Source organism: Alexandromys fortis, unplaced genomic scaffold, assembly GCF_014885135.2.
Source record: "Alexandromys fortis isolate MF-2015 unplaced genomic scaffold, M_Fortis_MF-2015_v1.1 scaffold_44, whole genome shotgun sequence".
Lineage (NCBI taxonomy): Eukaryota > Metazoa > Chordata > Mammalia > Rodentia > Cricetidae > Alexandromys > Alexandromys fortis.
This window is the reverse complement of record NW_026067921.1, coordinates 9,875,318-9,898,815: the sequence shown is the minus strand read 5'-3', so window position 1 is coordinate 9,898,815 and position 23,498 is coordinate 9,875,318. Positions and strand designations below refer to the sequence as shown.

Here is a 23,498-nt window from a genome sequence, read left to right as displayed (position 1 = left end):
GGGCTATCTCAAGGATTAAATGAAGGTCAAAGTCATCAAGTTCAAAGCTTCATGCACAGTTCTCAACAAAGGTCTCCTTCCTTTTCATGGTAATCTTCAGTCTAAGATTAGTCTAAGAACATCCTATTTATTTATTTACTTACTTACTTACTTCAAGCTATTTGTTTATTTAATTAACTCAAGCTATTTATTTATTTGTTTATTGAGACAGAGTCTACACAGCCCTGGCTGTTCTGAAACTTGCTGTGTAGACCAGGCTGGCCTCAAACTCACAGAGATCTCTGCTTCTGCCTCCCAAATGCTGGGATTTAAGGTGTTTGCCACCATGCCTGGACCTGTCTAAGAACTTCTGATTGAAATAAAGGAGGAACATTAGAAGTGATATTCAGGGCCGGGCGGTGGTGGTGCACTCGGGAGGCAGAGGCAGGCGGATCTCTGTGAGTTCGAGACCAGCCTGGTCTACAAGAGCTAGTTCCAGGACAGGCTCCAAAACTAAAAAAAAAAAAGTGCTATTCAGGGATGTTGAATCTTCTGGTAGATAAAATATGTCTTATGTTGTAATCAAGACCAGTTAGTGTATCTTAAATGCCAGTAGAATTAGTGTGCTAAGTGCTGTGATTCTTTTATGTGTCCCGGAATGTGTGATGTGTATGTTAGGGTGGGGAAGCCCTGGCCTCTGCATGCATGGTAGGAGCCAGAGGTTGGTGCTGTGTATCTGTTGGTGCTCACTGAACCTGAAGCTTACATCTTGGCTAGACTGGCTCACTAGTGAGCCCTAGGATATCTCACTGGTCTCCATGCCTCAGTTCTGGGATTGTAGGTACAAGCTCCATTCCAGGCTTTTTATGGGGATATTGGGAATCAGAACTCATGTTTATACAAGCAAGCACTTTCCCCCTTCAGCCATCTCCCCAGCCCCAGTAATATTGTTCTTTTCTTTAAATATTTATTTACTTTTATTTATATGTGTATGTGTCTGTCACATGTTTGGGTAACCGCTGAGTCCAGAAGAGGGCATGGAAGCCTCTGGAGCTAGAGTTATAGGTGGTTATGAGCCAGGCTCATAACGTGGGTGCTGAAAACCGAATTCACTCTTATAGAAAAGCAGCAGCCCTCTTAAAGGCTGAACCTCGCATACAGCTCTGATGGTTCTTACTCATAAGGAGTTATGACTTGGGTATTTCAGCTGCACCTCTTGTCTCTTCTTATGCTTGAAGAAAAGAATCATTTTCGATTGGGATGGGTGTTTCTATTAACAGATGAAGGAAAATGGGTGCAGCTTGATGGCAGCGTGCTTGCTAGCATTGCATGATGAGACCCTAGGCTTTATCCCAATCCCAAGCCCCCTTTGTCTTAGTCAGGGCTTATATTGCTGTGATGAAACACCATGACCACAAAGCAAGTTGGGGAGGAAAAGGTTTATTCAGCTTACACTTCTACATTGCTGTTCACCACTGAAGGAGGTCAGGGCAGGAAACTAGAAACAGGAGCTGATTCGGAGACCATAGAGGGGTGCTGCTTACTGACTTGCTTCCCCTGGCTTGCTCAGCCTGCTTTTTTATAGAACCTAGGACCACCAGCCCAGGGATGGCACCATTCACCGTGGGCTGGGCCTTTTCCCTTGGATCACTAATTGAGAAATGCAGCTGGATCTCATGGAAGCATTTCCTAAACTGAAGCTCCCTCCTCTCTGATGACTCTAGCTTGTGTCAAGTTGACACACAAAACCAGCCAGTACACTGCTACTCCCCACCAAAAACAATCAAAAAACCCAACAACAAGGAGTATTTGGACTGTATCCAGGCCAGTGTCTTCAGCGTGGTGATAAAGGAAATAAAGGATACTCAGAATGAGTGGGTTGTCTCTGAAAGGCAGATCTAGAAGTTCACATCTCTCAGGGCTTGTGCTAAAAGCATCATGGGTGCTATGATTGTGCCTCAGTTGCTGGACTGCTCGACAAGCATTGGTGAAACTGTGTATGATCCCAGGTACCTCATTTAAAAAAAAAAAAAAGCAGGCTTGGTGTAATCCCAGCATTCAGGAGGTAGAGGCAGGAAGATCTGAAGTTTAAGGTTAGAGACTAGCCTATGCTACCTGAGACCCCATCTAAAAGAAAAAAAAAGCAAGATAATGGGTAAGTAATAGTAAATAGTTAACTAGAAACTTAAATACAATAATTTCAATGTACTTAAACCTTCAAGATCTCCCAAGAGCTCCATAGAGTATCTTACTGGGAGCATCAGGATGAGTACATGGGGTCTGTCTTCTGTACTGTTGTTTCCATCCAGGAAAACTTGGGGTTGGTCATCTGTGCTCCCATCACTGAGGATCTTACCTCTCCCTGCTTCTCTTCTGCAGAAGAACTACACCAGCTTCGGGAGCGCTACCACTTCCTGAATGAGGAGTACCAGGCCTTGCAGGAGAGCAACAGCAGCCTCACTGGGCAGCTTGCTGAGCTGGAGAGTGATAGGTATAGCCAGGAGGTCCTCTGCTCCTGGAAAGCAGTCATTCCTATGTTATCCCAAGGGTATGGAGACCTCCCAGGAGCAGGCTCAGAATGCCACCAAACTATATCAGAACTATAGTTAAGTTGAGCTATAAAAATGTAGTTTTCCTCTATTCTTGGCATTGGACTCCAGATAGCTCTGCTTTATATTGGATCAACCGAGATCCCTTTGTTGTCCACACAGATGTGATTCAGTCCTAATGGCATAGAGCAGTGGTTCTCAACCTTCCTAATGCTGCGATCTGTAACACAGTTCCTCATGTTGTGGTGACCCTGACCATAAAAGTCATAACTGTAATTTTGCTACTATTTTTAATTGCAGTGTAAATATATGATATTCAGAATATGTGATATGAGACCCCCAAAGAGATCATGGCCTGCAGGTTGAAAACCACTGGCATCGAGCCTTCAGGTTGTAGGTGGTTTGACATCAGGCCCAGTCTTGAAACCAAGATCCTAGGATGTCCCAAACTCAAAATGCCTATGCAGTGAGGTGCTGGAGGTTCTGTGTAATCTTTTAAACATAATGTATTTGAGAAGTGAAGCACAGTAAAAGGCACTGTAGTAATTTTGTCCTAAAGAGGAAGCACTGGGCCTGAGCACACTTGACTGGTCATACCAGGCAGAGAGCTCTTCCCAACATAACCCTGGGTTCCGGATTACAGGACGCGAAGAGCCACAGAACGATGGTTGGACTCCCACATGCTAAGGAGCGTGATGTCAGCAGAGTCTCAGACTTCAGAACTGGATTTCCCAGAGCCTAACCCTGAGATGCAGCTTCTGCGCCAGCAGCTGCTGGGAGCTGAGGAACAGATGCAGGGCATGCAGACCAAGGTAGGCTGCAGAGGGTGGAGTGGCTGGCTGCGGCTACTCTCTTTCTCACCTTTTCCTGTAGTGAGAGTAGGGCTGACAAAGGAGCCACGGTTATGGCAGGGTTTGGTATCCTGGGCCCTTGCCTGACTGACAGAAATATAGTCATGTGTCATGTGATGGCGTTTTAATCGAACAATGAACCAGACGTATGGTAGTGGTCCCGTGTGATTGTGAGTGCTGAGAAGTTCTAACCCTACTGACGTCGATGTGCAGTGCGTTACTGAACAGCGTGTGTGATGCTGCGTAGACAAGTCTGCTCTGAACTGCAGCAGTGTGAAAGTAGAACACGTACAGTTACACAGTGAACACCTGGATGAGAAACGACTGCTCGTATCTTATGTTCTGCTTGCATTAGGTTTTTATTTTTATTTTAAAAAAGCCTTTCTCCTTAAAAACAAAAACAAAGCCAGGCATGGTAGCACATGCCTTTAATTCCAGCACTAGGGAGGCAGAGGCAGGAGGATCTCTGTGAGTTCAAGGCCAGCCTGGTCTACAGAGTGAGTTTCAGCAGGACAGCCAGGGCTGTTACACAGAGAAACCCTGTCTTGAAAAACCAAAAAAAAAAATGTTCGTTATAAAACAGGATGCCAGGCGGGAGGTGGTGGCACATGCCTTTAATGCCAGCACTTAGGAGAAGAGGCAGGCGGATCTCTGTGAGTTTGAGGCCTATATAGTGAGTTTCAGGATAGCCAGGGCTATACACAGAGAAACCCTGTCTCAAAAAAAAAAAAAAAAAAAACCCAAAGAAACAAAAATTCCAGGATGCCATGTTATGCTGATAGCATCTTCAAATATCTCGTATTTGTTGTATCCATTAATGGCATCATTTTCTTTGTTCATATTCAATCTTGGGGTGTTCATTGGCTCCCTAGGGATAGTAAAGCTTGGTCACCACACACACACACACATGCACACACTATACTATCTATGTTTGTATAACTGCACTCTGTAATGATCACACAATGATTCAATGGCTTAATGACAACTTTCTCAGCATGAGTCTACCTTGTTATGTGACACCTGACTATATTCAAATCTAAAGAATGACCTATTTTCCCTGTCCTTAGTGTGCATGTGCCATCTACCACACATCAGCCCCACTTCCATTTCCCACCTAGTGTAAGGACTTGTGTTGTGAGTTGGAAGAGCTCCAGCATCATCGCCGGGTCAGTGAGGAGGAGCAGAAGCGGCTGCAGAGGGAGCTCAAGTGTGCCCAGAATGAGGTGCTTCGGTTTCAGACCTCCCACAGCGTCGCCCAGGTAAACACTTCTGGGGGAAGGGCAGCAAGGCTCAGAGTCACTGCCTCCAGGGAGGCTGGACATGAGGAGTGAGGCTGAAAACTCTGCTTACTCCTATCCCATGGCCAGAGCCCATCATCACCCAAAGCCCCTGCAGAGAGAAGCCACATAGGATGGCATGTAGAAAGGTGGGCGTTGTTGAGTGTCTTCATCACTGAGGACACCCAGCCGTACATCCAGAGAGCTTCTCAAGAAGCTCAAGAAAAGCATCCCAGGGGCCTGGATAAAGTCCTCTGCTTCTTGAGAGTAACTGCTTTACCCACATCCTCCCTACTGCAGAATGAGGAACTGAAGAGCAGGCTCTGTGCCCTGCAGCAAAAGTATGATGCTAGCCAGGATGAGCACAATGAGCTTCTGAAGGCGCAGTTGCAGCTTCAGACTGAGCTCCGCCAGCTTAAAGTCCTCAGATCCACACCTGTAGAGAGCCAAAGTGAGAAGGTAACAGCACCAAAGGTGAAGGGACAGTGAGGGGTCAAGAGCACTGAACTGAGGCTTTGGGGGAAGGTAGAAACTCCAAAACTGGGGATATGGCTTTTGGTAGACTGTCTGCCTAGCATGCATGAGGTCCTGGGTTCAGTCCCTAGCACTGAACAAAGCACAGGCAGACAACATTGTTTAAGCCTAGCGTGGTGGAGCACATCTGTAATGACAGAACCGAGGAGGTAGGAGCAGAAAATTCAGGAGTTACATGCGATTGGGTTTACATTTATTTATAAACAAACACACAAGCCAAAAAGATAACTATCTCCTTCAAGTGCTGCATAGGTGGGAGGACAAGTGGCAGGTGAGAAGAGGAGAGAGATTCTAAGGTGGTCGGTGGCTTAGTTAGGACAAGAGCAAACTCACAAAACCCAGCACCACTACCCAAAGCCCCCTGCATGCAGGAGTTAAGGTGCCAGCTCCAGAAGCTGCAGGTCCAGCACCAGAGCAATGTGTGTGAGAAGGAAAAGCTGCTGGAAGCGCAGCATCACCTGCAGGACAAGCTGAGGTGCCATGAGACAGAGCTGCATCATCTCCGAGGCGTGGTGGACTGCTTGCGAGAGAAAAATGATAAGGTAAAAGGAGGACTAGGCCAGGAGCACATACCAGACCAGATCTTCTGTGAGGGCGACAACAGAGTGGGCCTGGTAGAAGTTCTGTGGAGGAATTGTTAGTGAGGTGGACTAGAGCCATGAGATACCCACAGCCTCCTTTTATTTTAAACCAGAAGATCAGGCTGCAGAAAGGAATCCCATTGCTTCTTTCCTGATGCAATCTCTCAAGCCTGTTAGGGATAGGTCTGTTTGGTTCTCACTGATTCTCTCTAGTTGGATGAAGTCAGGCTTGGGAATGTCAGGGGCGGACAGATCCAGAGTGAGGTGGTAGATGTTCATAGGATGATGGCTGACCTCCCCTACCCAGAATACAGGGATGCAAGCCCAGCTTCAGGAGATGAAGGGACTGTATCAGTGCAGCCAAGATGAGCTGGATCGGCAGAAGCACATGTATGACCAGCTGGAGCAGGAATTCCTGCTCTGCCAGCAGGAGCTGTCAGAACTCAAGACCAGCCAGCCTGTTTATGATGACGAGGGAAACTGTTCCAACAAGGTAATTGTCGTTCAGAGTGCTGAGTGCATCTGGGAGTGTCTTCCTACCAGCTTGGGAGAAAGGAGTTCAAAGACAAAGGGTTGAGGTTACCCAGCTAAAGGCAGAAGACAAAGGCAGTCTTGAACTTGAGAAAGAGCCATAGCTTAGTACATCAGTGCATCTGATCTCAGTCAGTGTGAACATCCGTTTTCCTATAACCCCATGTATATAAACATTTCTGTATTGGTATTATAACTGTATTGATGTCCTGTCGTTTATAGGGAAGAGCATGCACGTAGACCCATATGCCTATGTAAACTAAAAAGAGTAGGGCCAGAGTCTGAAGCAGGATGTAGGTGATGGTCTTAGGGTCTGGTCTGCACCCAGAGTGCTGATTGTTAGAGGAACCATGCTCTTTTAGGATGTATGTAGTTGGTCTTAGAGTAAACTCTCAAATCATGAATTTTGCTTTCTTCAAATTAAACTTTTTTGTGGAGAGAAGGGTTGGCACAGAGTCTCACTGTGTAGACTGGCTCACCCGTGAACTGGTGGCTGTTCTCTTGCTTGCTCTTCAGCTGCTCAGGTTCCAAGCATGAACCACCATACCTGACTTGTAACAGAACAATATTTTTGTCTCACTTTCTTTAAGAAATAAATTCTGGCCAGGTAGTGGTGGTGCACTCCTTTAAACCCAGCAATTGGGAGGCAGAGACAGGCTGATCTCTGTGAGTTGGAGGCCAGTTTGGTCTACAGAGTGAGTTCCGGGACAGCCAGGGCTACACAGAGAAACCCTGTCTCGAACACCTCCCACCCCCTAAAAAAGGAAGTGGGAGATCTGGTAGTGTACAAATCATTGAGCTTTTATGTGATTTTAAAATACCTGGTTTTGAGAATCATAGGATAATGTAGTCTTAACCGAATTCAGCAATAGCTCATATCTTCTCTAAGGGTTTTACAGCGCGATTAAGACGGGGGATGCAGCTCACCAACGGGTAGAGCACTGCCTTAGCATTCAGTTTCCAGTGGGGGTGGGGGAAAATAGGTCAAAATTAAGTTCTTGTTGATGAGGAAAATAAAAACAATCAGCAGAGTGGCTTGAGCTGGAATTCCCTATAGTGTGGGATGTGGAGACAGTGTCACAGGAAAGGGCCAGAGAACAGAGAAGGACACTGAGATCACTGCTTCTCAAATCACCTCTGAGGGCAGATGAAACTTGAGACCATAGCTATTGAGAGTGCACAGCAGACTGCTCCAAACTACACAGTGGGGTTTCCCCTTAGCATAGAGGTCTGGTCCGCTCAGGGTGATCAGTCCAAAGTGACTGACCAGGGAAGAGAGAGGACCTAGTACGTCACAGGGGGCTGGGAGCATGCAAGTGCTCTGCCAGCCCCCAAAATACGCCTTACATGGTAACCCTGCCCTGCCCCCTCCCCACCATAGTGTGATGCACTGCTGTCCAGACTGACAGAATTGCAGGACAAGTTCAAAGCCTGCCAGCAGGAGATGGGGCGCCTGCAGATGGAGCAGTGTGAACTCCTGGAGGATCAGAGGAGACTGCAGGAGGAGCAGGGCCAGCTGCAGGAAGAGTTGCACAGGCTCACATTCCCACAACCCAAAAGTGGCCTCTTGCAGAAGGTACTCAGTGCCAGGGTGAGACCACTGATCAGGGGAGGCTGCTTGAAGAAGCGTCCAGGTGCAACTGCCCGTGGGGGGGACGTGAGCGTTTTCCTTTCTTGGCCAAGCATTTCTTCCTTTCTCTTCATCCTCCCCACAGAGCTGATTTGGGTGTTTCTGCATAAGGGCTTTAAACCTTAAAATGTGTTTTATATTCTGAAATCTGCGCAACATTGTATATTTAGCTGTTTGGTCCATCTGGAGGATGCACCTGAGAATCACTCTGTAGACTGGAAAATCTATCCACACATATGAATCTTTCTACTCCGTTAGCAGAGCTCCGTAGAAAGAACCCCTTTGCCCGAAAGACTGGGTGAATCAATAAGAAATGGAGCCCAACAGGAATGGGGCCTAAGTGGGGTGCTTCCCCTTAGTCATCACTTTTCCTTCCTCACCCTACTCAGAGTCAGGAGCTGCTCTCAAAGTTACAAGACCTGTGTGAGATGCAGCTGCTCTACCAAAGCATGCAGGACGAACAGAGAAAACTGATAAAGAATCAAGAGAGTGTGTTAAAGGAACAGTTAGAAGCACACAGAGAACTTCGAGGTTTCAAAGAGTCTAATTTCCAGGAAGTGTTGGCGAACCCTCAGGATGCCAAAGGGCCTAAATCCTCCAGTTGTGAGAATAAGGTAACCGCAGCAGAAGGAAGGGAGAAGGTTCTCGTGGGTACCGCTGTGTGGCGAGGGAGGAGTGGGGCTCTGGAAGAGTTGACTCAGGAAGGCCCAGGGGGATAGGAAGTAGGCTGAGCCTAAAGCCCTGCCCTTCACTAGTCAGGGTCCTCCGCAGGCTCCAGTAAGTAGTTGTTTTACTTGGATGCCCTAAGGATCTCCGGCAGAGGCACACACTCTGGTTTAATGTTTGGAATTATAGGATGTTTCAGCTTGAAGAGCTGAAGTGTAATCAGCATCTAGAACAGAGTTAAGAAGCCCAGAAGTCTGTCTGACCACTGGATTCAGTCCTATCAACAAGGCATTTTCAAGATGCATGGGATCAATTCAGTGTTTGTTTTGGTTCCTTTGGACTGGTCCTAAATGTATTGCCTTTTTTTGTATGACCTGGAAAGTCTACTCCATTTTCTGAGTGTTTAACGTTTTGAGGCTCCACAAACAAATTGGGGCCCAGTCATTTCCAAGAAAGCAGTTCAACAGACAGGTTTATGGTACTGACCATACTATCCAAGCCAGGTCACAGGGACTTAACAGAAAACCAGTGTTTCTCAAGCACTACCAGCTGGTCATGCCTATGAGGAAAAATAGGTAGAAATCTCCATACAAGTCTGTTCTGAGTTGGGGAATAAATTTGGTCTGACGTAGACAGAGCAGGTGGACAGTTTCAGTTGAGGCTGCATGAACGAGGAGAACCAGAAAGTAGCAGAAATTCAAACTGGGGACACAGGGACAGGGGCAGGGAGGTTGATCATTCCAGGGGTGTCAGATATCCAGGCTGGAAAGCCTGGGTAACATAGAGACTGGAAAACCAGATATAAACTGTTGGCTTAATCAATTGTATCTAATGCTGAATATCACCTGGGCGTGGAATACATACCTCAAGGCCAGATATAGAATCTGGGCAGAAGGTGCAAGGACTAGTGGGTAGCTAGACCTTGATTCCAAGCCTGCATCTTCCAAGGAAAGAATTCATATTCACACATTCGCAGCTGGGCTGATTTGACCACAAAGGGTAAGGGAGATAACTGAGCCTAAAGATCAGGTGCGTGGGTCCACTTGATTTAAAAAGATGGTGTGGTAGGGAGCCAGGGTGTGCTTGAGACTCACCTATGCCGCCAGAGTACAAACCCAACAGCAACAGGAGCCCTAAAATCACTGAGGTGTGTGCCTGTGCTTCTCTCGGGTGAGCACTCACATCTGCTCTGGGAGAGGGGCAGCTAAAGACTGAAATGTCTCAGAGTAATGGGGATGTCTCCTGCTCCCCCACCTCTCCCTTAGTCCAAGGTGCTTATGGACCAGCTGCAGGCTCTGCAGGCACTATACGACAGCAGTCAGAAGCAGCAGGAGGTCCTGCAGCAGGAGCATGGGCGGCTCCTGGAAGAGCGGAGGAGGCTGCAGGCTGAGCTACAGCTCTGCATGGAAGAAATGCAGCTGCTCCAAACTCAGTCCCCCACCATAAAAATGAGCCTTGAGTCCTACAGGAAGAACCTAGGCAGCATGCCCCCCAGCAGTGAAAGCTTCCACAGGAGTTACGACAGCCCCATCGAGGACAGTGAATGCTATCAGAAGAGTTACGTAAGCTCGCAGGCCAGCAATGAATGCTTCCTCAAGAGCTACGACAGCAGTGCCAGCTGCAATGAGGCCTACCAGAAGAGCTACCGCTCCAGCAACACGAGTGTTGCCTATAAGAAGAGCTACGGCAGTGCCGCTAGCTCCGAAACCCTTTACAAGAGTTACGTTAGCGGTGGCACTGACGAGGACCCAGCTGAGCCTGAAGACATAGAGGTAACCATTGCTAGATGACTGGTCAGTCAGGGGAAGATGGGTTTCTGTCTTTGAGGGAAACATTACCAGGGGAGGAAGGGCATAAGGAGTAAAAGAGTAGCAGGGTCAGAGCTGGCCTGGAAGACTTCCTGAAGTATGTAAGGCTTCTGCTCATTGCTGTCCTGCTTCCCTCAGCCCTGACAGAGGTGGCCTGATTCGGACAGAGACCCTAGGGTTAAGGACTTCGAACATAGCCAGGATGTTCTTTCTGGGAGGAAATACAGCCTTGCCTAGGCAGCTCCAGGGAAGGGCCTAGCAAAGTGTAAGGCAGAGATCAAATGCTTCTTGGGGTGCCGTCATTGCTCCCCCACTCTCTGCAGCACTTTGAGGAAACAGTGGCCAAGGTGTTGACCAAGTTGCAGGCAGTGAAGGCCCTGTACCAGGTGAGCCAGGAGGACCACTGCCAGCTGCAGGAGCAGATGAGCAAGCTGCTGGTGAAACAGAGAGAGCTGAAGGACGAGCTGGAGATCTGTGAGAAGGAGTTGAAGGAGTGCATGGAGAGCCTTGAGAGGCCCACAGCTCCCCAGTGCGACAAGAGTGAGGTACCAGTGCCAGTAGCAGAGTTCCCCCAGGAAGTCCCTAGAGACCAAGGTGGGGAGGGGAGTGCCGGGAAGCCAGATCCCAGGAGACCGAGCAGTCTGCTGCATCTGATGGACAGTGCTCACTGCAGTTCCATACTGGCCAGCTAGTCTACTTTTCCTCCCTCTGCTGCTTCTGTTCTCTCTCTCTCTGTACCCCAGAGCACTTGTATGGAGCTATATTTTTTTTACTTGCCAATATTCTTTGATTATTTTTAGCTCATTGTGTTTATTTATTTATTTTTTATTTTTATTTTCCAACTAGGTTATATACATTCAAGGACAGGACTCTGACCCACCATGGCTCACTGTCCAATGAGAGGGCCCTGCGTGTGTGCCTGGGGTAGATGGAGCAGACCCAGAAAGTGATGGCCACGTGAGCCTAGTCTGATTGGTTCTTACTGAACAGACCACATGTTGCCATCAGCTCAGGAAGGCAAAACCTGAGACGAGGGAACAGGGTTATAAGTGTGTATTACTAGAAGGGAGGTGCAGGTGCCCAGGACACTGCCAGGTATATGCAGTAATTCCCCAAGTAATTATCTACTAGAGAAATGAACTAGGTGATGTAGGAGTTCTTGGAAAAAGAATGAGATAATAATAAATGCCTGAGGCTCAGAAGTGGTGTCAGTCCTGTAGTTATTCCCCGGACAGGTCATGATCAAAAACATAGTGATAGTATTTATTGATTTAATATTAATTTTTGTCATCCTAGATGTAGACCTTCTAGTACCTTGACTTGGGGGAAGCTGTCTGTCTGTGAAACTGCTCAGATCTCATTGTCTAATTGAATTTCTTATTGTCCACTTCCTTGTGAGCTTTAGGAGGGAGAGTTGCAAGGCAATGATCCCCTTAAGGACCTGGGCTGACTGGGTGGGAATGCTGTGGATAACTGGAATCCCACCACCAACAGATCAAAGAACTGCAGACTAAGCTGCGGGAGCTGCAGCTGCAATACCAGGCTAGCATGGATGAGCAGGGGCGGCTTCTGGCAGTGCAGGAACAGCTGGAGGGGCAGCTGCAGTGCTGTCAGGAAGAACTCCGCCAGCTCAAAGAGAGCAGGTCCTCTATTGGCTCCGAGGCCAGGGGGAAGAATGGCAATAAGAACATGAACAAGAATGCCAATGGCGTGAAAAACAAGAAGCTGAGCAAGGCATGCTCAGAGAGCTCGGATGGCAGCTCTGACAACAGAAAGGTGAGTTGCAGCCTTAGTAGCCAAAGAGGCAGGTGGATGGAGGAGACCCCGGGAAGAAACATCATCCCAACTAACAGTTCCTGCCAAGAAAGGTACTTTGAGGAAGGCTTTTGGTACCACTGATGTCTGCAGGAGTTCTGTCTGTATAATTCTACATTTGGTCACTTCTCTGGGTGCTATGGGGAGAATGCACAACCGCTTTCACTGACCTAAGGCCATCACATGATCAAGAGAAAGACCAACTAGATAGAGAGAAAGGGATTTATTCAAGAGGACTGGGTGTGATAAACATTACCAGGAAGGGTAGGAAGCAACAGTTAAGGAGCAGAGCCCAAGAATTTTGAATTATCATTAATTGCTTAAAATGGCTTAATGGTCAAACAAGAAGTGCTGGCTTAACATACTAAATGTGACTGCCCTCCACAACACTCTTGGAAAGATTAGCTAGGAGTCCCAAAATACAGTCCTGCACACTGGAAGTCTGACATGGTACAAGCATAGCTTTCTGTCTTGAGGGTAAGATTCTTTATGGGTAACAGCAGCCCCGCCCCGCCCTGCCTCCACCCCGCAGAGTCTGGAGGTGGTGCTGTACTACAAGGCCAGCCAGAGGAAATTAGATGAGATAGCCAAAGAGGAAAAAGAGATGGAAGAGGCAAAAAGGAAAGAAAAGCAAGACAAGAAAGACTTGTGTGAACTAGCTAATAAGCCACCAGACCATAGGGAAGAGCCTGCATTCGTAAAAGAGGAGGACGGGGACTATGAAGAGTACCACCGAGAAGGGGAGGATAAGGAAGACAATGAAGAGGAGGAGGAGTCTTCTGAGGATGCTGAGGAAGGCAACCCTCTTACGCTTTCTGAGAGCAGAAAGGTAACCACAGCCAAGGCTGGATCGAGTGGGGATGAGCTGGGGCTCAGGTGCCCTGGTTTTCAGGACTGGCCCTGCCAGGGGTACACTTCTACAAGAGTGGAGGCCAGACTGTGTGGTGGGCCTGGGTATGAGAATGGGAAGGGGCTGGCGAAGGAAAATGACAGGTGTAGACAAGTTCCATTGCACAATGACTGCCTTTTCTTGGAACCAAGGTCACTTACGCTATGTGTAGCTCTCGGTCACCTCCCTCTGTCAACAGTGTCCCCTCATTCCGCTCCCTGACACAGAGGACCTTGATGATGTAAGCCCTTCTTCATTTCTGCTAGGCTCAGCAAATCACTTCATCCTCTTTTTCCCATGATACCCTGTGAGAGCCAACCCTTGTTAGTGCTGTAGCTTGTGGGCCTGTATCACCCACTAGGTTCTGCATGTCATAGAATGTGAGAGTTGGGCCTCTGGAGTGTACGGGTGATGCTCCAAGTCAGTCTGCACAGCAGGCACACTGACCAGTCTGCTACCAGTCACTGCTCTCAGCCTTTAGTTCCTGGGCCTTTGAGAGAGAGAGAGTGTGTGTGTGTGGGGGGGGTTCTTGAGGTATATGCAGATAACAGAGGTAACTTAGCTGCTTAGAGAAGTGTTTTCATCTTTTAGCAACTGACACATTTCCATTGGTATGTATCAGCCCAGTTTACAGTACAGAAAAATGTCTCTTGTGATAGGTTATCCCACTCACTTTATAGATATCTGGAATTTTCCAGCAGTTCGGTTTACATTACTGGTTCATGATCCAGTATACAGTTCCCTGTTAACTGTGAGGTGAAGGACTTGTTACTTAGGATGTAAACAGGAGTAACTATAGCCCTTCCCCAGGCCAATGTTTCTTTTGAACTTATATTCTACCACAGACTGGTTCAGAGCTCATAGACTTGACCTCAAGGACCACTTTTCTAAATCGAAGCTTGACTTCTGTACTTCAAAGTCAAAAGCATTGTTGATGTCTATATATGTAGATGCCCTTTTGTCTCAGTGGATCCTGAATGTTTTGCAGACAGCTCAACTGGCATTCATATTATTACATACAAATTCAGTTTCTCTCTAACCTCTATTGTTAGATTGATGTAGTACATTTTGTCTCACAAAGCATTGGATTCCTAGGGGATTTTGGGAATTAGAGCTCTGCATACTTCTAAAACTGAAGGAAAGGAAAGCTGGTAGGTGGCTGGCTCTTCTTGGAGTGATCGAGCAAAAAGTATCTACCTGATTCCTGTAAGGAAGCCCACTGTCCTCTCTGAAGCTCCACTTTTCCAGAGTGTCTGACTCAAGAAGAAAGATTAGGTGCCGGTAATTTCTGCTTGAGAAGACATGCGCTGTACATGACTAGAGAGGACACTGCTCCAGGTACCTAATTTGGACCTGTCTGCTGCTTAACTCAGTTTTGCAACTGTTGCAGGCTTCCTGTATGAGGAACTCCTCTGCTCTTCTCAAGGCTCTGGGAGCAGAGAAGAAATGCCATTGCTCCAGCTTATGTGGTTTTTAACCTTTGATTCTTTTCTCTTTTCCCTTTGTTCTCTCATCTTCATTATCTGTTGGATCTGTGTGTTTGTGTCTTTTCATACAACCACGCGTCCCCCGGTCTCTCCTGTGCTTCTCATTTGACATGTTGCAGCCATCCCCTGCCCCAGATCCCCCCATATTCTCCTTGCCTCTTGTAGGCCTGGTGGTCATATCAGCTCTGCTCTGGTGCTGGTGGGCTGAGACAGCGTCCTAACCCAGGTACTGGTATGGCTTCCTCTTCCCCTCAGCTTCTTACTCCTCCCATGACACAATAGGCGATGCTCAGGTCTGAGGTGTAGCCCTGGCTTTTTCTGATTTTGGTGCAAAACATACAAGCCTTCTTGAGCATGTCATGATGTACGTAGTGCACAGGTAGTTGGGATGCTTACCAGAGGCACAGTTTGAGTTTCTGTCCTTGGCACATCTCTGTTGCTATAGAAAAAAAGCTACCAAGCTACTTCTGATGAGCTGATGTTTGCCTGCAAGGCAGGCCTGAGCTTTGTCTTTGTTTAAACCCCAGAGACAAGCTTTTGCCAATGTTCCCACCCAGAAGAAATTACTCCCTGTGCTTACGGGTAAGAGGGGATCCAAAGAGCTGTGATCTTTCTGATCCTCTCAGGAACACTTGGATGACAGCACCCTCAGCTGGTCCTTCCACCGTGGTAGAAGTAGAACTGAATCCCTGCCGTAGTATGTATTCCCACCTTAAAAGGTCTCTAGCTTGGAATTTCTGCTTACCAGAAAAACGACAACAAAATCCCAGGAAATTATGTACAGTTGTGTTCATTCTTTTGGTGGATCAGATTCCATTATAAGTGGCTTCTCAAGCCAGGCTTCTGGAGAGGCTGTGATGTTGGTGGAAAGTTCCTAATGAGTAGAGATGCAGATATTCTCAGGAATCAAGACAGATGTGGTCTGGGCACCTCTCCATTGGCCTAGCTCATGTCATCTGGTCTGTTGACAGAATTTCCAGTTTAGGATGAAGATTGTTTGATGGTCTAAGGTAGGAACCTGTGGTTCCACCTGCCTCCTGGAACCTGTAAGTTCTATTCTGACTTCCTTGTCAGACTCAGCTACTTCTCTCTCTCCTCTACCTCTTTAAATAAATACAGCTGGCTTAATGCAAAGTTCCAGAGTGACAGCTTTCGTTGGTGACAACCCTCACCATTTCCATATATATGTATAACATTTATTTGGGGAGCTTCTGTGTGAAGGTCAGATGACAACTTTCAGAGTCTTGTGGTTTTTCTTCTGCCCTGTCTGAACCAGTGATGGAACTCTGTCATCAGCATAGCAACAAGGGACTTTACCTATTGAACCAACTTGCCTCCCCTCCTGGTTTCTTTAATCCTCCCTCTTTAATCTTCTCGCCATCCCCCTGCCTCCAGCCTTTCTCTTTTCTTTCTTTTAGGCTGTTCAGTTACTTCCCATGACAGTCTTTAGTTCCTTTCATGTGACGGGGATCTCTCCTTACACCTGTTCCTCCACGCATACTTCCAGAAGTCTCTGAAGTCCCTGTGGAATGAGACAAGGGATTCAGCCACAGCCTTTTGCCAGGCTTCACCATGCGCCATCAGAGTGCAGGGAAGGCACTGTGGTTAAGGGTTCTCTTGGGAGCCATTTGTGCCCTGAGCTCTGGCCAAATCCCCAGTGTACAGCTTCTCCCCAGATCTCGAGGCACCATTGGGTAGAAGTCAGTGACAAGCGACAGGAGCTTGACCGAGTCTACTTCCTCCTGTTAGCTTTGTTCCAGGGTTCCATTTCTTCAAATTGAACAAAGAATGATTCTGCCCCGCCCTTCCCATAGTTCCTGTAAAGCGCCGTATTGCCTGTCAGAAAGATGGCTTGGAGGCAGGAGTGCTTGCCTAAGTTCTGCCCCGGGATCCACTTGGTGGAAAAAGAGAGCCTACTTCTACAAGTTGTCCTCTGACCTCCATGTGCGCAGTCTGCCCCAAAAATAAATAATATTTTTAAAAGCTACAAAATAGATCAAATTCAGTTTTTAAAATCATAGGAATAACAAAAAGAGCATGCACTTATGTACTGTGTGCTGCGTGCCAGGCTCGTCTCTAGTCACAGTACATATATGGACTAATTTAATCCCTACAGCAGTCCTCTGAGGAAGCGCATACTGTGTCATTTTACAGATGATAAAACTAGTGTAGACAGGCGAATCCAACCAGGAATTGTGGATATGAACGTAAGGAATTGATATTAATAAATACCTGCAGTCCTATCCCCTCAGTTAGAGAGGCAGGAAGATAGGACTTTGGACCAGCCTGGGCTACATAGTAAGGACCCTGTCTCACAAAAACACAAAACCAAATCCTCTTTCTGTTTCCCATCCCTCTCATTGCTCCCTCCCTTACTCTCCCACCCCATTCTGCTTTGTGATTTTTTTTTTCAACAGGGTCTCTTGTAGCCCATACTGGCCTCAAATTATTTGTAGGGGGAGAATGACCTTAAACTCGGATCCTCCTGCCACCCCCTCTGGATTACTGGGATTATATGTGTGCGCCACCACACTGAGTTTTAGGGGTGCTGGGGACCAAGTCCAGGGCTTCATACATGCTAGGCAAGTGTTCTGCCAATTGAGCTACACCCCCAGCCCTTATCCTCATCTCTTCTCACTCTGAGCACCTCTCGCTGGCTGGCCCCAGGTATACAACAGATTGTACTGGTATCCTGTTCTGCTTATGCAGCCTTCACCCTCACTAGCTCTCCTGGTAACTGATATTAATTTATTTGTCTTGTTTCTAAAACTCTGTTGTATATTGTGCACACTAAGTATCCTCTCTGCATTCTATGTTAACACTGATTGTTTAGAGTTCAGAGGCCAAACTTTCCATTCTTCTCTATTAGCCACAGTTCATTACTGTAACCTAGGAATTTTTGTCGGGTTTGTTTGTTTACCTTGACCCCGTGTTCTCACAACAGTCCTAGCTTCATCCTCAGGGGTGTCAAGGCCACTGCCTTTGTGTTCAGCCACACTGCATGGACGGACCCAGGCTTAGGAACTTGTCTGGCCAAGCTCTCTTTATTCAGCAGTCTGGTCACTTAAGAATTGACCATGCAACACAGTGCACTGTTATCCTATTTGTCTGCCTGCCTGTTGTCCACAAGGACTTCAAGGAAATCTTGTCAGACACTTTGCTTAAGTCCAAATATGATTTCGTCAATCTGTCAGTTTGTGACACTCCCAGAGGCCTGTGATTTCTAGAAGGCCCCGAAGCTCTTTGGGACTCCCAGCTCAACCCAGCGTTGTCTGTATGCACACGAATATCAGGCCACCCACTAGATCCCTTAACAGTGGCTGCATCATCTCCAACAGCAGCAAAAATGGCTAACCCTCCCCCACAGCCATCAGCTATCTAGCTCAGCTAGAGGTGGCATCTGGAGGACGGCATCTCATGTGGCCCAAACGAGTCTCAAACTGGCCATGCAGCTAAGCGCTGGGATTATGTGTGCTACCACAGCTGGAGTAAACATTTTTTTTTTTCTAGATCGTCCAGTTGTCTTGAGAGGGCCTGACAGACCAGGCAATAGCATTTGTATATCCTCCTGGTTCTGCTCCAAGTTTCTTTTATGGATTTTTCTATGCATCGACTTCCAACATTAAGTTTTTCATTTCACATATTCTGTTCTTAGTAACTATTCCTACAAATTTGAGAGATTATCTTTGCTCTTTGTAATTAGCTTAAATTTTTCTTTAGATCAGTTATTCTCTAAACAAATATGTTGTTAGCTTTAATGGGCTGTACTCCATTTTTTCTTCAAGCCATCTTTCTTTCCCCTTATGCCATAACTTCTGATCCAAAATCCAAATTCTATCCCTTAAGCGATACAGTAAAAAGAGAAGTAAACATAGGAACATTTTCTCCTATTTTCATGTCCAAGAAGACTCCTGTTTCCTGAACATTTTCTTATGGTGCCATTTGCTACCCATGAATCCTCAGGGTTTACAGCAGTTGGAGTGTTTAGAGGCCTTAGCACCCTCTGAGTGCATGCTGCCTAGTGACTGGATGTGGGGAGCTGGGGTGACGGCTGGACTGGCTCTTGACACTTGCCTCCCAGGACCAGCAGCAGGTTCCCCTGAATTTCCTAGGAATAACACCATCTGACACAAAATCTCTGCTGCCAGTGAATTCCCTACTTACTTCATCCTACAGTGCATTTTGGTCACCTCCATGTCCCCGCCCCTCTTCCTCTTAACTCAGATCTCATGAGATGTGCCTGCCTTCTCCACAGGCGGGACTACCCCACTTCTCCCTCATGCACACAAATTCTCATCCACGGGGACAGATCAAGCACAGATTCAGGAGTGACCTAAGTGGTACAAACAGTATCACTACAAACCTAGTGATGTCACAGTCTCCATGGTTACCCAGGAAGTGAGAGAGGCTGAGCTATAATGTCCCTGAGGTGCGCCCTGGAGCAGGCAGTGATTTCTGGCTTAAGGACAGGTTCAGGAGGCTGGGAGCTCACTCTTTCTCTTTGGTCCCCACAGAACATGTTTGGGATGTGGAAGCCTGTGGTATTCTTGGCTATCGCAGCAGTGGCTCTGTATGTGTTACCCAACATGCGACCGCAAAGTACAGAATACTGCTACATGAAGTGATGGAGACCTGGGCCAGACCAGAGGGCATCCGAGTGTCTTGTTTGCTGCCTTGTTAGGCTCTTGACTAATTAAACTATCTCCAAAAATGAGTCCCTTAAGTCCCCCAGCGGCTACCACCCTCACCTTCGGGCAGAACACACTGTGCCAGAGCCCCCACCCACCCATGTGTCCCATCTCCTTTGCCTCAGCCACTCAGACTAGAAAGGCTTATGGGAGTTACTGGCTCCCAACCTCCTGCCTTGTGTAAGAACCTAGGTTCCTTGTAATTAAATGTCAACCTAATTACATGAGACATTGTGTGGCTTTTTTTTTTCATTAAATGTTTCACATAGCACTGAAGAGAGCAATTACCTTTCAGCCAAGTATTCCCACCTAAGAGTCTGCCTTTTAAATACAAATTTTCAGAAATGAGGTTGGCGCTCTCTGCCTACCAGCTGAATCACAGAGAGATTGAGTTGTACCTATTTGACCCTATCTCAAGGAACTCTTAAAAACACAGAGAACTGGAGCAAACTGGGTACCCTGTGTATGGGACAGGGCAATGAACAAACAAAAGACTTCTTCGTTTCTGCGCCCTAAGATCTTCATGGAAGCCTTTGTGGTTTAGCCTTCTGACTTAAGGGACTCAATTTTGGAGATAGTTTAATTAGTAAAGAGCCTAACAAGGCAGCAAACAAGACACTCGGATGCTTGGACTTAAGAGAATTTCATGAAGCAATTATGTATGGAAGACGGGAGAACTAAGGAACTCAGGTCCTAACAACAGTGAAAAGTTGTTACCACCCTAGGCTGGAGTAGGAAGAAGGGATTTAGCCTTCAGGTCACAGGGCGTGAACTCGAATCAGAACCCACAGAAGAACATTTGCCGACTTGTTCCCTGGCTCACTTTGCTAGCGTTCTTATGCAGCCCAGGACCAACTACCCAAGCATTGTGCCACCCAAAATGGGATGGACCCTCACACATCAACCATCAGTCAAGACAGTGTGCCACCCAAAATGGGATGGACCCTCACACATCAACCATCAGTCAAGATAGTCCCCGACATACATGGTCATAGGCCACCCTGATCCTAGCAATCCTCTCTCAGTTGAGACTCACTCAGATAACTTTAGGCTATGTCAAGTTGACAGCTGAAGCCAGCCAAGATCCCGAGCAAGTCTGATGTCCTGAGGTCAATTCTCTGAACCCACAATGGAATGAAAACCGATTGCTGAAAGTTGTCCTCTGACTTCCAGACGTGCATCGTGGTGTGCATTCTTTACTCAGCTGACGCACGAATGATACTCAGCTGGAGCCCTGAGAAGGGACCCTGACAGGAGTGCTGTACCAGACCTATGATGATGAGGGAAGTTTTGTACCCTTTCCTCCTCCCAGCAGCTTGTGTCTCAGTGGCGTCTCATTGGCGAACCTGAGAGTAGGCATTCCAACATGATGTAGTCTTTCAAGATCAGCCTCCCCGAGCTTAATGCTGGGCAGCATTGAGAATGCGTCTGACAGGAGAGCGCAGCATAGCTGCAACAATCTATGCAGCCCTCGACTTACTTTCACTCCTGTGAAGTCCTCCATGTAAGACTGGTTGTTCCATATGCAAGACCCCCAGCTGTTTCCTTAAGCCACGTGAGCAGAATGGCTTTTATGACCTCGAAACCCCTCTTTCTGCCTCTGTTGGGTAACAAACTTTCTTTGGGGAGTCGCAACACACACATCTGCCCATAACCAATAGGGACCGCCTGGCAGACCTGAATACAATGCCACCAAAGTCAAATTTGGTGAACCAACGAGTTTAACTGGAGTCACTCCCAGGAGTATGGGTGAAGGGTTACTTACAGGAGCAGAAGTGACTCAAAGACGGCTGCATCACCAGCGCCTACACCAGCACGGGTGACAGTTCACAGCGCTGGGAATCTGCAGCAGCGCAGCACAGCCAGCGGGCTTGGAGTCTTCCCAGGTGTCTCAGTGGTCCACACCTCTTCCAGGTAGCTCAGCTTGTCTGTCTTCTTGGAAGCTCCACTCCTTTGAGAGTCTTCTTTGTGGCTGGTCTTTATTTTATTCTATATGTGGGCCACATATCCGCAACAGTAGATGGAAGCTCAGAGACACGCAGGACCACCAGCAACATTTGGAGTTAGAAGATTCTGGGAGGCAGTCCATCCAGCCAAGAGACCTGAACCAAACGCCTAGATAGTGACAGAATATGACCCACCTTTGCCCACAAACAATTGTTCCCTTTAGGGTACCTGACCCTTTCCCCATTTTAGACCCTTGCCCTAGGGCTGGAGAGATGGCTCAGCAATTAAGAGTACTTCCTTATCTTTCACAGGACCAGAGTTCAGTTTCCAGCACCCACACTGGGCAATTTACAACTGCCTGTAACTCCAATCCAGAGGACCCAATTCTTTCAGCTTCCACAGGCACTTACACACACACACACACACACACACACACACACACACACACACACACACCTTCCCTCTCTTCATTTGGCTTGGACTTAAGTCTTCAGGTCTTGTTGACCCTGAGTTCCCAGCGCACACAAAACAGCTTTTTGTTAAATGTGAAACATTCACCGGACTTAGCTTAAAAAGACAAAGAGAAGCTGATTTTTAAGTCTAGAGAAAGTGTGTCTTCAACACCACAATACCACAATCGGGCAGGCACCGCAGTCTGGGTACAGTTAGACGGAGGAACCCTAGCTACTGCCCTCCACAGCGTAGCTGCCTGCTTTCTACTCACTGCCTGCAGGCCAGGCCCCCTGCAGGCCAGGGCCCCTGCAGACCAGTGCAGGGGACAGCTGCTGTGGGTCAGGGTGGGTCTAAAGAGCACCACTGGTTCCGGCAGGCTAAGTATTTGGATGGAGAGGAAAGGTGAGGAGAGCAGCCTGTGGACACAAGACTGTAAGGAAGGCCTCTCCTCCTCAGAGGAATCCAGTATCTTAGCGGCAGAAGAGATCTTTCAGTCCCCTAGTAAGTGCCAGGTACCATACTCATCATCATCCTGTGTTTTGTTTTGTTGTTTTGCTTCTTGTCTTTACACATTCTTTGAGGATACGATTAATCCCATTTTACAGAGGGGGAAGTAGAGGCTCAAAGGAGTTATATAACCCACTGAAGTTATGTAACCTGCAGAGCTAGAAGTAGAGAGACTGGGGTTCGGCCCTGTTTCTCTCTACCATCCTGCCCGACATCCAGACAAGGCCACAGTATCACTGACTGTCAGAGTCCCTACACTGGAGGCCTAGCGTCATTACAGGTGACCACGGGAACGTCCCTGGTTCCAAAACGCAAAATCCTCAAACGTGGCACATTTGACTCACTCCAGGGGCTTCTACCCAAGTTATAAATGACCACTGTCGGTGACCGGTCAGCGGTGTCCCCAGATGGGAGAGGCAGGCCCAGGTGATGAGCCAGGCACTGAGATAGGTCAAAAGATAGTCAGGGGGCTATAAACAGCCCTTGGCCGGAGCCAGCACTTCTCAAACACACTCAGCTGATGAAACCACCTGTAAAGCCCCTCTTGGGACCTCTGCCTGGCTTGTGGGAAGAACATACTAGCTCTTCTCAGGGTGGGGGCCCCCTTGGCAGGCCCCAGAACAGCATTGCGCACGGTCTGTTCTGCCTGCATGGCTGAGGCTGGGGACCTGGGCTCATGGGCTATATTGAGGGCTGAGTCACCAGCCTGCTCTTGGGTAGGCTGACCGTGACAGGCCGCTGGAGCCTGAGTCAGGCCCCGATTTATCCTGGAGAGCAAGAGGCTCAGGTTTCAGGCAGGAGGGTGATGGGAACCGTCCATTGGCGCTGTGTGCGCTGGTCTGCTACCACTCCCGCCCCATCACCCCCGTGTGGGGCCTGCATGCGGATCCCCCTCCCCCCAGTAAGATAATACATGCAAGGGAAACCATCCTGCTATCCTTCGGAGGTCTTGCCTCCCTCTGAACAGTCCCACCCCAACAGAGTCCCTGGCCTGACTAGCAACCCCCACAACACTCCCCCACACATGAGACTGAGAGCCATGAGGAACTGTAAGGGGTCAGTTCTAGGTACTCCAGCTGACCTCCTTTCTCCCGCTCCAGTAGCTCAGAGAGTACTCAATTTTTTTTTCAGCTCTATATTTTGGTTTCTTCAACAAAGACAACACTACGGAGCCTGGTGCTCCTGGGTCCTTGAGTTGGCTGTCTGAAGTCTGCCTTTACACACACACACACACACAGAGAGAGAGAGAGAGAGAGAGAGAGAGAGAGAGAGAGAGAGAGAGAGAGAGAGAGAGAGAGAGAGAGAG

The 23,498-nt window shown here is 47.8% G+C and overlaps 1 protein-coding gene across 17 annotated transcripts in view; it reads left to right on the top strand.

Moving 5' to 3' along the window:
* The window catches only part of Ccdc136 (coiled-coil domain containing 136), a 30,746-nt gene extending 11,234 nt beyond the window's left edge, over positions 1-19,512 (top strand). For 4 of the 17 annotated variants that reach the window (XM_050141600.1, XM_050141601.1, XM_050141602.1 and 1 more), the window contains 12 exons: positions 2,359-2,470; positions 3,172-3,340; positions 4,498-4,638; positions 4,957-5,115; positions 5,562-5,732; positions 6,079-6,264; positions 7,684-7,878; positions 8,322-8,546; positions 9,864-10,370; positions 10,730-10,951; positions 11,901-12,182; positions 12,754-16,355. In XM_050141600.1, the coding sequence (XP_049997557.1) occupies positions 2,359-2,470; positions 3,172-3,340; positions 4,498-4,638; positions 4,957-5,115; positions 5,562-5,732; positions 6,079-6,264; positions 7,684-7,878; positions 8,322-8,546; positions 9,864-10,370; positions 10,730-10,951; positions 11,901-12,182; positions 12,754-13,332 (2,948 nt within the window). In that variant the 3' untranslated portion in view covers positions 13,333-16,355. Of the gene's footprint in view, positions 1-2,358; positions 2,471-3,171; positions 3,341-4,497; positions 4,639-4,956; positions 5,116-5,561; positions 5,733-6,078; positions 6,265-7,683; positions 7,879-8,321; positions 8,547-9,863; positions 10,371-10,729; positions 10,952-11,252; positions 11,609-11,900; positions 12,183-12,753; positions 16,356-19,111 lie in introns of those variants that run through there. The other 13 variants (XM_050141615.1, XM_050141616.1, XM_050141605.1 and 10 more) reach the window with 12 other exon arrangements.
* The last annotated feature ends 3,986 nt before the right edge of the window (positions 19,513-23,498 follow it).